Raw genomic sequence first — 17,940 nt, 5'->3', positions numbered from 1 at the left:
ATAGAAGGAGAGAGAAACAATTTCTCAGACAAGTGAAAACTAAAAGAATTCAGCAATACTAAACCTACCCTAAAAGAAATATTGACATGTCTTCTCTAAATAGAAAAGAAGAAAGTATATACGGGAAAGGGAAAAAGTCACATTAAGAAAGGCAAATATATAGAAGGATTTAAGATCACTTAAATAAACCAGTATATAGATTTAAAAAACAATTTAAAAATTGTAAAAGTGATTATAACTATAATAAACAGTAAAAAGATAAGCATGAAGATGTAAAACAGGACATCAAAATCACAAAATGTGGGGGAGGGGAGTATATGCACATATATGAATACATATATATATACACACACATACATATATACATAAAAAGGGCTTCCCTGGTGGCTCAGATAGTAAAGAATCTGCCTGCAATGCAGGAGATCCAGGTTTAATCTCTGGATCAAGAAGATCCTCTGGAGAAGGGAATAACTACCCAATCCAGTATTCCTGCCTGGAGAATCCCATGGACAGAGGAACCTGGTGGGCTATAGTCCGTGGGGTCACAAAAAGAGTCACAAACAACTGAGCAACTAAACATGAGCATGGTACATAATATACATATAAATCCACGTACAAAACAGAAACAAGCTCATAGGCATAGAAAACAAACTTGATTATGAAAGGGGAGAGGGAGGGAAGGACAAATTAGGGGTACAGGATTAACAAATACAAACTACTATCTGTAAAATAGATAAGCAACAAGGATTTACTATATTCAATATCCTGTAATAACCTATAATGGAATAAAACCTAAAAAAACCTGAATCACTATCTGTATACCTGAAACCAACACAATATTGTAAATCAATGATACGTCAATAAAAAATAAAAATAAAAGAGCCAGTAAAATAAAGTGTATCATAGATGATAAAGACAAAGATATTTGTATAAAATGAAGCATAATTACAGAATTCTAAAGAAATGCTTAAGTTACTTTGATTATTATTGTCCAAACTATATTTAAACAATTTATTTTCCTACTGAAAGAGCAGTTTTAAAAAATAATACATACCAATAATTAGGACTTGCCAGGGGTAGCAGAGTACATATGTATTTCTGGCACATATGTATTTCCCTACCCTCTATTGGGGGGTGGCTGTGCTGTGAGGTATGTGGGATCTTAGTTTCCTGGTCAGGGATGGAGCTTGTGCCCCCTGCAATGGAAGCATAGAGTCTTAACCACTGAACTGCCAGGGAAGTCCATCAATTATTTTTATGTGTAAGAAAATATTTTTTGCAATATTCACCAATAGAGAATAATTGAATTATGACATATCCATTATGGACTTCCCTGGTGGCTCAGATAGTAAAGAATCTGCCCATAATGCAAGAGACCTGGGTTTCATTCCTGGGTTGGGAAGATCCCCTGGAGGACATTTAATAATGGTGACTATTTTCCTTTTCCTTGCTTATATTTTCTTATTTTTCTGTAATTCTCAAGCATTTTCATAACTATGAAGGCCATACAATTTAGTAAACGCTTATAATACACTAAAAAACTAAACTGTATGAAAAGTATGTCTGTAACTACAAAAAATGGAATTCCTCTAAATCATCCAGATGACACAAAGCAGGGCAAATGACATTACCATCAAGTCACTGGGCAGATTCTCTAACTGTCTGGGCTACAACTGATTCCAATATGTCAATATCAGGACTCCTTGCCTGAGAAGCACAACCTAAAAGAACATTACATGTGTTTACCTTGTTGATTTGTTTCACAGAGTCACTGCTTATGCATTCAGGTAGGTAAACTATGCTCAGTAATACTAAGAAATGTATACTCTTACCTATCTGATATCACTATTATCTACCCTTGCAGCTTACAGAGACATCTATTTTCAGATGTGAAAAAGTAAAAATCTGTCCTATGGGACAGAGGACGGGAAAACACACATATAAAGTAGCTGCACAGTTCACAGGAAATAATATTTCTCCCTAGGACATGCTGAAGCTGTAAATGTCAAAACAAACTCCATCTTTGAGTAACTACTGCTTTCCTACTCAATGAGGAACACTGTAATCTAAAATCATAAACTGATTCAAACTACATAAGTAAGAAGGAAATATTCCATTCTTACCTGGAGGATTTAAGTCACTTGATCTACAAGCACAATTTCTAAGTAGCCTCAATTCAGAACCAAAGTGACAGAGCTTCAAAAAAGGAGTTTCTGAAAACAAACTGTACATTTATCTGAACTTTGTAGTTTCCAGGAAACAAAATCCTGGATCCACTTCAGTCCAGACTTGACACTGACCTCTTTACACTTAGCCTGGCTTTGCTTTGAGCTCATCAAAACATTGCTTCATTTACATTTCATCTAAGCACTATCTTTCCTTAAGTCCTATTAACAACTCAACCTTTCCATAGGTAAGAAATCACATGGTTCCTCTGATTTATAGTCCCCCTTGTAGCAATGATCTTTATTAGATCATTGGCTTTATCAGATTGCAAGTTTGTCCCTAGAGGTCTTCAGTTGATCGGGCTATGGCAAGTGATACAGTAATATAATTCCAAAGATATTATGACTTGCATTAATAAGACAGCAGCCTCAACCAAATGTTACAGAGAAAATACTGGAATGTGAGAAAATAGACAAATTAAAATGTGGCACCAAGAACTTATTATAAAGAGGATACTGAACAGAAGAACAATGTGTGTTTCAGCTACAAATTGAGCTTGGCTGCTTCCATGGATATAATTCTGGGGGAAAAAAAGACAAAATGTAATCTTTAAATAAATGTTAAAATTTGATAATGTAATCTTAAAATTGGCTATTTTTAAACATTATGAAATTATTAATTCATCTGATGTATGTAAACATTGGATCTGTAGAATTCACCTGTAAAAAGTCTGACTAAAATAAATGCTATTTCTGTGTTATTTATTATTTATTCATACTTATATTTATTTGTACTTATTCACTATACTTATACTATGTTTTCAACCAATGAGAAAACTAGTATTTTAGTGTACAAGACCATGAGGTAAAATAATATAAACTCCATGAAAACAGGGACTACATTTTTCTTATCACTCTATCTAATAATACCTAGTACAGTGCCTAGAAACAGTAAATGGTCAAGTACTTGATCAATTATTCTATTTAGTTGAAGACTGACTTTCATTCTTAGCCAGCTTACTCAAAAGGGATTTAAAAAAAAAAGTCCCCCTTTTGAGAGTATGGCATAGTCTTTTTAGCAATCGAAGTTCATTATTAATACAGAGCAATTTAAAAGTCAAAACTAAATTGAGTTCCTTCATATACTAGCACTGATCTAACAGGATATTAATCATTAAGGTTAACTTTGGTATATAATGTAAAGAAATCCTGGACTTCCCTTACCACATGTCCTGTGTGGGGATTCTTATGAGCATATGGTGGTCCTCTTATATGGTTCCACATTTGACCAGATGTCATAGCAAGCACAAAACACTAGGAAACAAAAAATAATGAAATACTCATAATATGGTATGGTCCCACTTTAATTAAATTAACAGGTATATGAAAAGCATATCCTCTCAAGTATTACATGAAAAAAAATTTTTCCATAAATGACAAAAAAGCTTATATTTCATCATAAGGATCACAAGAATCGATATTTACTTTGAAAGGAAAGCACTGTTTTAAAATTACAAATAAACTGATACAAGTTTAAAATTGAATACTGAAAAGCCTTTTAGAAGAATTAAAAAAATGGAGATTTTCATAGGGTTGAAAGTCTTTCAGATTGAATAAAAACTAGGTACAAGGAGTTCCTTCAAGCTCTTGCCATACTAATGAGATAATGGAGGAAACAAACTGATTTTAAGGTATAAAATAAAAATATCAATATATAAAATCTTTTACCACAGGTAAGAAAGAAACAAAATGCCACCTAACAATGTAATATTAGGAGTTTTATCTAAACAATTTTTCTTCCAACATTCACTCACCAGAGCGGCAAAAGCCCATCCAGTTTTATTAAAGAGAAATTCCATATTGCTCCTTCGAAGATACACAAGTCCACCAATAACAGCCAAAAGCAATCCCAACATAAGGGGACCAGCATAATTAGGGGGTCTAATTACTCTAATCTAATGAAAAGGAGAGAAAAACATTTTAAAGTATGAAATTTATTCATTAAGTATATAGATCAAAATAATTTGAAATGAAAACAATCAAAATTAGTGTGGTTACTTTCATAAAAAAATCACACTTTTTCTTTTCATCCTAATTAAAATAGCCTATAACGTATCCTAAAATGGTATGGATGCAATATTCTTTTTAGCCACAACATAACATCTTTTAGGGACTTCCCAGTGGTAAAGAATCCACCTGCCAAGGCAGGAGATGCAGGAGACAAAGGTTTGATCCCTGGGTTGTAAAGATCCCCTGGAGGAGGAAACGGCAACCCACTCCAGTATTCCTGCCTGGAGAATCCCATGGGCAGGGGAGCCTGGTGGGCTACAGTCCATGGTGTTGCAAAGAGTTGGACATGACTGAAGCAACTGAGCACACATATACATCTTTTAGATTAAGAAGTATTTGCCAAGTACAACTAGATACTCCATGGATTTAGTGAGGACGAAAGAGTGGTTTCCATGCTGAATTGACTAAGTAATAGAGCATGTTTTAATGTCACTCACCAGGATGATTCTGTTAAATGCTACTTATAAAGGGACTGACAAACTATCACCATCTCAGTGATATGAGGATGAGACCAATTAGGACCTCCCAGAAGAATAAGTAGATAATGACAAAGTAACTTTCTACAAAGCAAGGAAACTTACATTGACATCAGTTCTGTCAGCAATCCACCGGGCAATCTGCTCAGCTGAAAATCCACGCACCTGCAACTCATATGTATCACCCCGTTTGGGCTTCCCTTTTGCAGGAAAGTTGATGAAAGTTGGAGCTGAATTCATGTTTAGCTGAATAAAAAGTAGTCCACGAGAATACAGATTACCAAAAAATAATCTTAACAGCAAATATCTTGAAATTTAGCCATTTTACAAAGACAAATAAGCCCAGGTTTAGGTGGGTTAAGTGATTCATCTAAGCAAAGTGGTAAGTAATCCAAGAGTCAAACCCAAGGCTGCTTGTGAAATATAAATTCCTAGCTAAGAAACCTACATTTTACTCCTTTAAAATGGAAAATTTCCCATACCACAATTACTTTAATCTGTTCAGAGATTATGCAAAAAAAAGAATACATTTATGAGAACCAAAATTGTCTCATGTAGCTTAGGTAATAGGAGAAGGCAATGGCACCCCACTCCAGTATTCTTGCCCGGAAAATCCCATGGATGGAGAAGCCTGGTAGGCTGCAGTTCACGGGGTCGCAAAGAGTTGGACATGACTGAGCGACTTCACTTTCACTTTTCACTTTCATGCACTGGAGAAGGAAATGGCAACCCACTCCAGTATTCTTGCCTGGAGAATCCCAGGGACGGGGGGAGCCTGGTGGGCTGCCGTCTATGGGGTTGCACAGAGTCGGACACCACTAAAGCAACTTAGCAGCAGCAGCAGCAGCTTAGGTAAGCTTCAAATAGAGCACATTCTCAATGTGGAGGAAAGAAGACTGGAGTAAGAGAGTACTCTATTGTAGGGAAAACAAATACAAAACGGCAACCAATTGGCAGAAATAGTCAATTCTAAAAGGTTCATAAGTATTTAGTGATAAGCATAACATTTCTCTGTCATGAGACCATGGTATTCTTAAGATAACACTGGAATTGCTAAGGTAAAGAATCTATGACCTATTCATTTGCATTGTAACTTTCCTGATGTGATAATACTTGTAAAAAATAGAAAATGTTAAGTCCAGGGAAAAGATGTTCACCAACAGATGCAAGCATTCAGGTACCCTCAGCAGGTAACCCTGTAACAGAGATTGGCTTCTATAAAATAACTATAACTTAAAGACTTCCCTGGTGGCTCAGACGGTAAAGCGTCTGCCTACAGCGTGGGAGACCCAGGTTCAATCCCTGGATTGAGAAGATCTCCTGGAGAAGGGAATGGCAACCCACTCCAGTATTCTTGCCCCCCACCCAGAAAAAAGGGGCTCAAAGAAATATTTTGGGCTTCCCTGGTGGCTCAGAGGTTAAAGCGTCTGCCTCCAATGCGGGAGACCCAGGTTTGATCCCTGGGTTGGGAAGATCCCCTGAAGAAGGAAATGGCAACCCACTCCAGTACTCTTGCCTGGAGAATCCCATAGACGAGGAGCCTGGTAGGCTACAGTCCATGGGGTCGCAAAGAGTCGGATACGACTGAGCGACTTCACTTTCACTTTCACTTTAAAGACATCAACCAATAAAATAACCCACTCCCTTGCTTTGATTCTATACTTAAGAGTAACCCTTATAAAAGTAGTTTTTTTAGACTTTCCTATAAGGGGAGAGGGTATACCAATTAGGTATATGATTAGTTTGGCCTTCTTGTCAGTAAAAGATGCTGAATTAGTGAATTTAAAAATTAGCTCTTTGGTTACCAATGTCCATGGATTTTTATGGTTTGGCGAGTGTACACAAAGTCTGCAGAGCTAGATAAATTCTGGCTACACTGTTAAATCAGTTTGAGTCTGCAAAACTAAGTCCTGAACAGCCGCCAAAGTGCTTCCCAAATTTTAGGCCAAACTCTTCAATAGTAGTTTATTTATATGGTAGTCCCCACTTGTCCACAGTTTCACTTTCTAAAGTTTAAGTTACTCGTGGTCAACTGCAGTCTGAAAATACTACGTGGAGAATTCCAGAAATAAACAATTCAAAAATTTTAAATTGCAGCTGTTCTGAGCAGTGTGATGAAATCTCTCACCATCTTACCCAGGATGTGAATGATCCCTTTGTCCAGCATATCCCACCCATTAGACACTTAGTAGCTGTCTTGGTTTTCAGATCAACTGTTGTGATATCACAATGCTTGTATTCAAGTAACCCTTATTTTACTTAATAATGCCCCAAAACACAAAAGTAGTGATGTTGGCAATGAGATATGCCACAGAGAAGTCATACAGTGCTTCCTTTAAGTGGAAAGATGAAAGCTCTCAATAAGGACAGAAAAAAAAATCACTTGCTGAGGTCGCTATCTTTGTGAAATTGTAAAGGAAAAGAAATCTGCTAACTTTGCTGTTCGACTGCAAAAATTACGGTAAGTGACAAGTGCTTAATCAAGATAGAAAAGATACATTTGTATAATAAGATATTGTGAGAGAGACCACACTCATATAACTTTCATTACAGTGAATCTGTTAGTCGCTCAGTCATCCAGACTCTTTACGAACCCATGGACTGTAGACCATCAGGCTCCTCTGTCCTTGGGATTTCCCAGGCAAGAATACTGGCGCAGGTTGTCATTCCCTTCTCCAGGGGATTTTCCCAACCAAGGGATCAAACCTGGGTCTCTTGCAGTGCAGGCCCCTTCTTTACCATCTGAGCCTATACTGTTTTAATTCTTCTATTTTGTTATTATTATTGCTACTCTTACTGTGCTTAATTTATAAGTTAAACTTTATCATAGATAGGTATGTACATATGTATATATAGGAAAAAATATAGTTACATATAGGGTTCAGTACTATTTGCAGTTTCAGAGTCTTAGAATGTATCCCCTGTAGTTAAGTGGGGACTACTATACCACCTTTGGATTTAAAATATACATATATACATGTGTGTCTAAAAGAACTATGTAATATATGAAATCCATTTCCTGTACAAAATTAAAAACAAAAAATTACAGGGTTATAGGGACCAACTCCAGTCCATTCTGCCAGCACTATTACCATTTATAGACCTTTCTGAACTTATTCACATAGATGTGTATATACCAACAGAAAACATAATATTGTTTTGTGTCTGCCTTATTTAACAAAAATGGTATCACATTAACTGAAATATTCTGCATTTCATTTTGCTTTTTTTATTCAACCGTGTTTGAGAGATCTATCCATAACAGTACACACACACACACACACACACACACACACACACACACACACACACCAGGGAAGCCCCATATAATATGAGTGGCCCAGATGGTAAAGGATCCACCTGCAATGCAGGAGACCTGGGTTCAATCCCTGGGTTGGGAAGATCCCCTGGAGGAGGGCATGGCAACCCACTCCAACATTCTTGCCTGGAGAATCCCCATGGACAGAGACGCCTGGACGGCTACAGTCCATGGGGTCACAAAGAGTTGGACACGACTGTGTGACTAAGCACAGCATATATGTGTGTGTGTGTGTGTGTGTGTGTGTGTGTGTGTGTGTGTGTGTGTGTGTATGTTGAGGCTGGTATATGCTCTCATAGTTTATTAAGTAATTATGCTATTGTTGGCAATTTAGTTTTTTCCTTTTTTCCCAATTAAAAAGGATGTTTTAAGAAATAGTCATGTACATATTTTCCTGTATATATGTAAGAATGCTTCTCTACAAATGGAATAATTAGTTCATAGAGCAGAAACATTTTAAATGAAGATGGATAGAGCCAACATGCCTTCAAAAGTGGCTGTACCAATTTACACTCTTACCCAGCAACACAGGAAGGTATGTTTCCTCACATTCTTGCCAAAAGTTGATCTAATGGGTAAATATTGTAATAATGTATATAATATATATAAGTTAACTTATATAATTATATAACAATATTTATATACTATATAATTTATATAATAACACCGTTATTATAATTTGTATTTCCATCATTACTAGTATAACATCTTTACACCAAATCAGCTCTTTAAAAGTATCTTGTAGTCTATAGACACAATCAACAGTGAAAAAGCAATGGGAAAAAAATAATATATCTGATAAGGGGCTAATATTGAGACAACATAAAGAACTACAACTAAAAAACACATTTACTAAAAACTGGGCACAAGAAAAAAAAAAGCTGGGCAAAGGGACTTCCCTGGTGGCACAGTAGATAAGAATTTGCCTTGTAATGCAGGGAACACAGGTTTGATTCCTGATCTGGGAAGTTCCACATGCCATGGAGCAACTAAGCCCATGAGCCAAAACTATTGAGCCAGTGCTCTAGAACCTGGGAGCCACAACTACTGAGCCCATGTGCTACAACTACTAAAGCCCATGTGCCTAGAGCCTGTGCTGTGCAACGAGAAGTACCACAATGAGAAATCCACACACCACAACAAAGAGTAGCCCCCATTCACCGCAACTAGAGAAAGCCCACACAAAGCAATGAAGACCCATCATAACTAAAAATAAACAAATATATTTTTTTTAATTGGGCAAAGGATATGGATAGACATTTCTCAAAAAAGATATACAAATTGCCAACAAGCACATGAAAAGATATTCTACATCTAATCATTAAAGAATTACAAATCAAAACCACAATGAGACACCATCTCACACTCATTAGGATAACTACTATCAAAAAATAAAAAATAATGCAAAATGGTGCAGCTGCTATGGAAAACAATATGAATGTTACTACAAAAATGAAAAATAGAACTACCATATGATCTAGGAATTCCACTTGTGGGTTTAAATCTAAAAGAACTAAAAGCAGGGTCTTGAGGAGATAGCTGCATACCTATGTTAATAGCAGCATTATTCACAATAGCCAAAAGGTGGAAGCAACCCAAGTGTCCATCAACAGATGAATGAATAAATAAAATGTGGTATATGCATACAATGTAACATTATTCAGCCTTTCAAAGCAAGGGAAAAAAATTTAATATTTATTTACTTATTTGGCTGCTCTGGGTTTTAGTTGTGGCATGTGAGATCTACTTTACCAACCAGGGATCAAACTCAGTCTCCCTGCGTTGGGGGTATGGAGTCTTAGCCACTGGGGAAGTCCCTGGGACACAACAGGAAAGTCCCAAAAGCAAGAAAATTTGGATGCATGCAACAACATGAATCAACTTTGAGGACAGTACACTAAGTGAAATAAGACAGTCACAAAAAGACAAGTATGTATGATTCCACTTATATGAGGTACTGACAACAGTAAAGTTCACTGAGATAGAAAGCAGAATGATAAGTTTCCAAGGGCTGGGGGAAGAGGGAATAAAGAGTTATGTGATGTATAAAGAGTTTCCGTTTCATTGTACAAGGTGAAAAGAGTTCTGGAGATTGGTTATGCAGAAATGTGAATGTACTAAACACTACTGAACTATATTCAAGAATGGTTAAGATAGTACATTTCAGCATTAGTGGTAAAGAACCTGCCTGCCAATACCAGAGATACAAGAGATGCAAGTTCAATCTCTGGGTTGGGAAGATCCCCTGGAGGACATGGCAACCCACTCCAGTATTCTTGCCTGGTGAATCCTGTGGACAGAGGAGCCTGATGGCTACAGTCCACAGGATCACAAAGAGCCAGACATGACTAAAGCAACTTAGCATGCACACACACATATTTTCTCACAATTAAAATTTGTTTTTAAATCTTATAGGCTTTGACAATCCTTAGATGTTAAAGAGCCAAAATAAGATGTACGGTTTTTGGTAGGTTATCACTTTTTATCCATGCATGGCTTTTGTATGCTGTGGCATATAACAATATTCTTTGGAGAAAGATTCGAATTTATTCCACAGATGGACACACTACCATCCTTATACCACTAACTCTAAATATAGCTCTAAAATGGACATTGATATTAAAAGGTATTTGATGTAGAAGAAAACTTTATGTGTATCTTGGTAAGATAAATGAAATTACAATTTTTAATTTCCAAAACAATCCTTGCTTGAATAGTAGAGAATGAGAAAGCAATTTCTTAAACTCTAAAAACTGTTTCCTTTGGTCTAAAAAAGCCTAAATGCACTAATCTTTTAGGTTGCAGCATGTTTTATGAATACACTGATTTTGATTTATGGCACTGTGTGAGACTAAAATATGACCAGCACAGTAACATACTGTAAAATGGAACATTAAGCCATTCGTTTGATATTTACTTGAACATCTATTATGTGCTTAGCACTAATAGCTACAAGATACTGGCTCTGTCCATAAGTAAGTATACTCTAAGAAGGGCTGTCAAGCAACCCTAGGGCTGAAGGATAAAGTAGATAGCAAGCAAAAACAGATGAATAACATAAGAGAGATGGAAATCCTAAAAACAACCAAAAAAGAAATACCAGAGATGAAAACCACTGTAACAGAAATGAAGAATGCCTTTGATGGACTCAGTATACAGGACATGGCTGAGGAATCTCTGAGCTAGAGGATTTATCAATACAATCCTTGAAAACTGAAAAATAAAGAGAACAAAGACAAAAAACAAACAAAACAGAATATCCAGGGACTGTGGGTATACAAAAGGTATAACATATACATAATGGGAATACTAGAAGAAAGAGAAAGGAACAGAAGAAATATTAATGACTGAGAAATTTCCCAAAGTAACATCAGACTCTAAATCACAGATTCAGGAAGCTCTAAGAATAAGTAGTAGATAAATGCCAATAACATACCCATGCATATAATTTAACTCAAAGAAAAAACTCTTAAAGAAGTCAGAGGAATAAAATGCTTTACCCATAAAGTAAGAGAGATAAGAATTACATCCAACTTCTTTTCAGAAACCATGCAAACAGGAAGAAAGTGGAGTGAAATATTTAAAGTGTTGAGAGAAAAAAATACCCTGTGAAATTATTCTTCAAAAGTGAAAGAGAGGGACTTCCCTGGTGGGCCAGTGATTAAGAATCCATGTTCCAATGCATGGGATCCAGGTTCAATCCCTAGTTGGGAAACTAAGATCCCACATGCTGCGGGGCAACTAAGCCTGTGTGCAGCAACTACTGAACCTGCACACCCTAAAGCCCATGTGCCACAACTAGAGAAGCCCTCTCACACTGCGACTGGAGAAAGCCTGCACACCCCAACAAAGAGCCTGTGTGCTGCAATGAAGACCTAGCACAGTTAAAAATTTTAAAAATAAACTTCTTCCAAAAAAAAGTGAAGGAGAAATAAAGACTTTCAGACAAACAATCCCTTGCAAGAAATGTTAAAAGAAGTTCTTTAGAGAGAAGGGAAATAAGGCAGGTTGGAAACTTGAATCTACATAAAGAAAGAAAGGGACTGAAGAGGGAATAAGTGAAGGTAAAATAAAAACTTTTTTTTTCTTATTCTTAATTAACTAACACATAACAGTTTGTTCAAAATAATAGCAGCAACGTATTCAATTGTATGTGTGTATGTACCTATATATAAGTGAAATGAATGACAGAAATGAGCAAACTCCAGCAGACAGTGAAGACAGGGAAGCCTGGTGTGCTGCAGTTCATGGGGTCGCAAAGAGTGAGACATGACTTCGCAACTGAACAACAACAATCAAAACAGTGTGGTATCCAAAGGAACAGAATAAAAAGCCCAACAGTAGAACCACATATAGTCATCTGATTGTCAACAAAAGAGAAAAAGCAATTACGTGGAGAAAGTATAGTTTTAACAAATAGTGTTAAAATAACTAGATATCCGTGAGCAAAAAAACAAACAAAAAACCCCCACAAAACCTAGACACAGACCATGTCCTGTTCACAAAAAATAACTCAAAATGGGACTTCCCTTGCAGTCCAGTGGTTAGGACTCTGTGCTTCCAATGCAGAAGACATGGGTTGAATCCCTGGTTGGGGAATAAGATCCCGCATGCTGCAAGGCATGGTCAAAAATAGAAAAAAGAAAATAACTCAAAATGGATCAAAGGCCTTAAAATACAAAGACAAAATATAAAGTTCCTAAGAGATAACATAGTAGAAAATCTAGATGACGTCAGATATAGTGATGATTTTTTTAGATACAACATCAAAGACACAATGTATGATAGAAATAACTGATAAGTTGTACTTCATTAAATTTACATGTTTTTGCTGTGCAAAAGACAAAAAGTAAGAGAGTGAGATGACAAGGCACAGACTTAAAACTCAACAAGGGGATCAAACAATCCAATTTTAAAAATGGGGGACACCTGGTGGTCCAGTGGTAAAGAATCTGCCTGCCAAAGCAGGGGACAGAGGTTTGATGCCTGGTCCAAGAAGATTCCACGTCATGGAAGAACAAACCCTGTGCACCACAACTACTGAGACTGCATTCTGGAGGCCTCCAACCACAACTACTGAAGCCTGAGTGCCTTAGATTCCATGCTTTGCAAAAACAGGAGCCACTGCAAATGAGAAGCCTGTACACCACAACTAGAGAATAGCCCCCACTCACTGCAACTGGAGAAAGTCCATGTTTAGCAATGAAAACCCAACATAGCCAAAAATAAATAAATAATAGGCCTAAGACCTTAACAGACATTTCACCAAAGAAGATACAGAGATGGCAAATGAGCAGTTGAAAAGATACTCCACATTATATGTCATCAAAGAAATGCAGATTACAACAATGAGATACTGCTACACAACTGTTGTTGCTTTAGTTGCTAAGTCGTGTCCGAATTTGCGATCCTATGGACTGCAGCCTATCTGGCTCCACTGTCCCCGGGATTTCCCAGGCAAGAATACTAGAATGGGTTGCCATTCCCTTCTTCAGGGGATCTTCCTGACCCAAGAATCAAACCCACGTTTCCAGCATGAGCTACCTGAGCTACCTGGGAATTAGAATGGTCAAAATGCAGAACACTGATAACACCAAGTGCTAAGGAGGAAGTGGAGCAACAGGAACTTTCATTCACAGCTCTTGGGAATGCAAAATGGTACAGCCAATTTGGAAGATGGTCTGGAAGTTTCTTACAAAATTTAACATACTATGTGTGTGCTGTGCTTAGTTGCTCAGTCATGTCCGACTCTTGCGACCCCATAGATTGTATGTAACCTGCCAGGTTCCCCTGTCCATGGGATTCTCCGGGCAAGAATAGTGGAGTGGGTTGCCGTTTCCTTCTCCAGGTGATCTTCCCAACCCAGGAATTGAACTCAGGTCTCCTGCATTGCAGGCAGATTCTTTACCAACTGAGCTACAAGGGAAGCCCTAACATACTATATGATCCAGCAACTGTGCTCCTTGGTATTTATGCAAAGGAGTTAAAACTTGTGTCTGCATAAAAACCTGCATACAGGTGTTTATAACAGTTTTATTCATAACTGCTAAAACTTGGAAGCAATCAAGATTTCTTCAGTACATGAAAGAATAAACAAAGTCTGGTATATCCAGACAATGGGATATTATTTAGCTCTTAAAAGAAATGAGCTATCAAGCCATGAAAAGACATGGAGGAACTTTATATTCATATTACCAAGTGAAAGAAGTCAATCTGAAAAGTCTACATACTGTATGATTCCAAGTATATGACGTTCTGGAAAAGGCAAAACTGTGGAGACAGCTAAAAGATCAGTGATTACCAAGGGTTAGTGTGGAGGGAGGAATTAGTAGAGTACAGAGAATTTTAGGGCAGTGAAAATACTGTTTATGAATACATATTGATGGATACATCTCACTATACTTTTGTCCAAATCAGCAGAATGTACAAGACCAAGAGTGAACTACAATATAAACTATGCACATTGGGTGATTACGATGTGTTAATGGAGGTTCACCAACTGTAACAAACATACCATTCTGGTGGGGGATGTTGATAATGGAGAGGCTATTAATGTGCAGGGGCATAAGACATAACAGAAAACCTTTGTATCTACCTCTCATTTTTGCTGTGAACCATAAGTTCCTCAAAGAATAGTTTTAATTAAAAAAAAAAAAAACGGTAAGAGAGGTCATGATTGATAGAGCCAGTAGGTATAGGATATAGGGCACAGGAAAAAGTTAAATGTTGAACAAGAAGGAGCTTTTCCACTAAGACAAGCCACAAGAGGTTAAAGACAGGTACCTAGCTCTTACCAAGAACTACAGTATTACACAATAGTGGGATTCTTGTTCTGAATTAAAAAGTTACTTGATAAATTGTTCACTTAAAAACAAAGTGGTACTTTTTTTTATTATATTTTACCACAAAATATATAAGTTTACATGATTTCTACCCAATTTCCATATTCTAATAAGTTAGTATTGACCACCATATTTCATGTTTAGCTTAAGTTCAGCTTTTATTTCACTAACTACTCTAGATCTTACATAAGACAAGTCCTATTTAACTTCTTGCAGCCGTTGAAAAAGAGGTATTCCACATTATATATAGTTTACCAATTTCTATTTAACAGAATAACCAAATAGCTTACCATCTGAAATACATCAGAGCCTTCATCAAAATCCACCATAGCAAAAAATATCCTGTTGGTAAATGCACTGGAGTATCGCCAGGAGTTTGCAAGGATCTGGAATTCTTCATCAGCTTGCCTGGATGCAATTAGATTTGTAAAGATAACATATAAAACATTTTTAAAAACAATCTAGTGCAAGTCAGGCTCTGTTGATAGGGTTAGGACAAACCTTGGAAAACACTGCCACTGTTTTGGCATAAGAGAAATCTTATATCAAGAGTTGGGGATTTCAACAAGACGTAGTGATTATCTGACTCTGCTTCATACTTTGTGCCTGTTTCTTATCAAAAAGCTCCTTCTAAATTCACTGGAAAAAAATTTAGCTACAATTTTTAATAGGCTAAATTACTTCTAAGAGTTCAAAGACAAAGAATTGAGATTAGTTGAAAGCTCAAGCTATATTTTACTTTTCCCTGATTTCCCATATGCTTTTAGTTCTAAGATCTGACATTTTTTCATCTGTGATTATCTTTTTTTGGTTTATCTTAAATTTGAATTTAATAGTATCATACATTTTCACTTCATAAATACGGTAACACTAACAACTGGCAATGACAGCTACAAGTTAACTGAAAGATTAAGGAGTGTAAATAGGGATCATAATATTAAATTAAGAGATGAGTAACAGTATAAGAAAAAATATTTTCAGTGAATTCTAATTGACAAGAAAATAGCTTTCCCCCTCAAAATGGAATTTACATGATTGTGAAGTAAACCTTAAAGTTTATTCTATAGTTTCCAATTGTTGTTTGTTGTTTTAGTCGCTAAGTCATGTCTGACTCTGCGACTGCATGGACTGTAGCCTGCCAGGCTCCTCTGTCCATGAGATTACCCAGGCAAGACATTAGAGTGTGTAGCCATTTCCTTCTTCAGGGTGTGATTAGCTTTTAATTCTATCCCTCCACATTTATTTTCATTGCTGTCACCTAAAGTTAGATCTTTAATATCTGACATTTGAATATTAAAATTCTTAACTCTATTTTCTCCTCCTCCAATCCTTAAACATTGCAATATACATCAATCTTTCTAAATAACTACTTTTTTGATACTCTTCCTCTTCTCAGAAACCACTGTTGCTTTTTTATTACCTTCAGAACACAATGTCCAAGCTCTTTCACTGCTTATTCAAGGTTCTTTATCATCTATTTCCAAATAATGCATCTAGCTTTTACACAACCTTCAGTCAGTTCAGTCGCTCAGTCATGTCCAACTCTTTGCGACCCCATGGACTGCAGCACACTAGGCCTCCCTGTCTATCACCAACTCCTGGAGTTAACTCAAATTCACATCCATTGAGTCAGTGATGCCATACAACCATCTCACCTTCTGTCATCCCCTTCTCTTCCCACCTTCAATCTTTCCCAGCATCAGGGTCTTTTCAAATGACTCAGCTCTTTGCATCAGGTGGCCAAAGTATTGGAGTTTCAGCTTCAGCATCAGTCCTTCCAGTGAATATTCAGGACTGATTTCCTTTAGGATGGACTGGTTGGCTCTCCTTGCAGTCCAAGGGACTCTCAAGAGTCTTCTCCAACACTACAGTTCAAAAGCATCAATTCTTTGGTGCTCAGCTTTCTTTATGGTCCAACTCTCACATCCACACATGACTACTGGAAAAACCACAGCCTTGACTAGCAGACCTTTGTTAGCAAAGTAATGTCTCTGCCTTCTAATGCCTCTGTCTAGGTTGGTATTACTCAGTCTCAAACAAGATCTCTTAATTCCAGCACTTTACTCCTATCTCTGTACCTTTCCACACATCATTGCTTCTAAACAGAATATCCTACTGACATGTAAATCTGATCCATCTGTCTAGCCCTAGTACAAGTCCTACCTTCTCTATTAGGTCAAACCTAACCATTCCTGTTATATGTCCTTCCTGAAATTTTATGCATTTATTATGTACACAATTCATTTAGTACTTAATCATAAACTGTCTCATACTGACAGCTAAATTTTCATATGTGGAACTCATTTCCCTAGCCATATGATAAGAGTGAACAGCACTCTGGGATCAAGCACTCACACTTCTCATCCTAAGAGCACCAATTACATAGTATTATACTAATTACTGTTGCTTAATTTTAGTTATTTGAATGAGTTTAGGAAAATGCGAGCTAATTTAAAATTTGGTCTTATAAAAAGATACTATTAAAAACATTAAGAATTCCATTAATTTGCATAATTATGAAGGACTTTGTTTTCTGACATTTTTGTATACTCATGATTGCCAGTGAGTAAACTGACTGAATTATGAGTAATTGCAGAGTTTAAGTTTATTCATAGTTAACACTTACTATTCTTTTTCCTTCTTCTACCTACTTTCCATTTATAGTCAGCATAATCCCATCCCTGAAAAAGAAGAACAGCACTCTGGGACCAAATATCTGGCCTATCTCCTACCTCTGGGGAGGAAATCTTTAAGAAGTGTTATAAAGGCTTGGGGAAGCATAACACACTATTCTGAAAGAAGGCTGTCTATTCCTTCACATGGGCTCAGGCTACCAGAATTTGGAAAACCTCCCAATCGCTTCTCGGCCTTTTGGCTAAGATCAAGTGTGGAAAACCTCCCAAGATTTTACTAGTTTTTCACAGGGTAGCTGTATCATTTCCTTTAAAGTGATTTCCCAGACCACACATATGATCTAAAAATATAAGTAAACGAATAACAAAAAGCAAAAGCTATTTTATTTTTTAGTATCCACTATTTTTAATTATCTATAATGTTTTTGTTTAAAG

General features: G+C 36.7%; 1 protein-coding gene and 1 non-coding gene across 3 annotated transcripts in view; one reads left to right on the top strand and one right to left on the bottom strand.

The window, feature by feature from the left end:
- MAGT1 (magnesium transporter 1) overlaps positions 1 to 17,940 on the bottom strand; it is a 50,936-nt gene that overhangs the window by 15,300 nt on the left and 17,696 nt on the right. The window contains exons 3-7 of one of the 2 annotated variants that reach the window (XM_070784139.1): positions 15,163 to 15,280; positions 4,817 to 4,957; positions 3,980 to 4,120; positions 3,390 to 3,479; positions 2,683 to 2,746 (exon numbers count right to left, since the gene is read on the bottom strand). In XM_070784139.1, coding sequence (XP_070640240.1) covers positions 2,683 to 2,746; positions 3,390 to 3,479; positions 3,980 to 4,120; positions 4,817 to 4,957; positions 15,163 to 15,280 — 554 coding nt within the window. The other variant, XM_070784140.1, reaches the window with a different exon arrangement.
- Positions 6,112 to 6,183, top strand: TRNAW-CCA (transfer RNA tryptophan (anticodon CCA)). The gene has a single exon. It is a non-coding gene; the product is annotated as a tRNA-Trp (tRNA).

This window comes from Bos indicus, chromosome X (assembly GCF_029378745.1).
Source record: "Bos indicus isolate NIAB-ARS_2022 breed Sahiwal x Tharparkar chromosome X, NIAB-ARS_B.indTharparkar_mat_pri_1.0, whole genome shotgun sequence".
Taxonomy (NCBI): Eukaryota; Metazoa; Chordata; class Mammalia; order Artiodactyla; family Bovidae; genus Bos; species Bos indicus.
The sequence above is the reverse complement of the archived record's forward strand: the minus strand, read 5'-3'. Positions and strand labels throughout refer to the sequence as shown.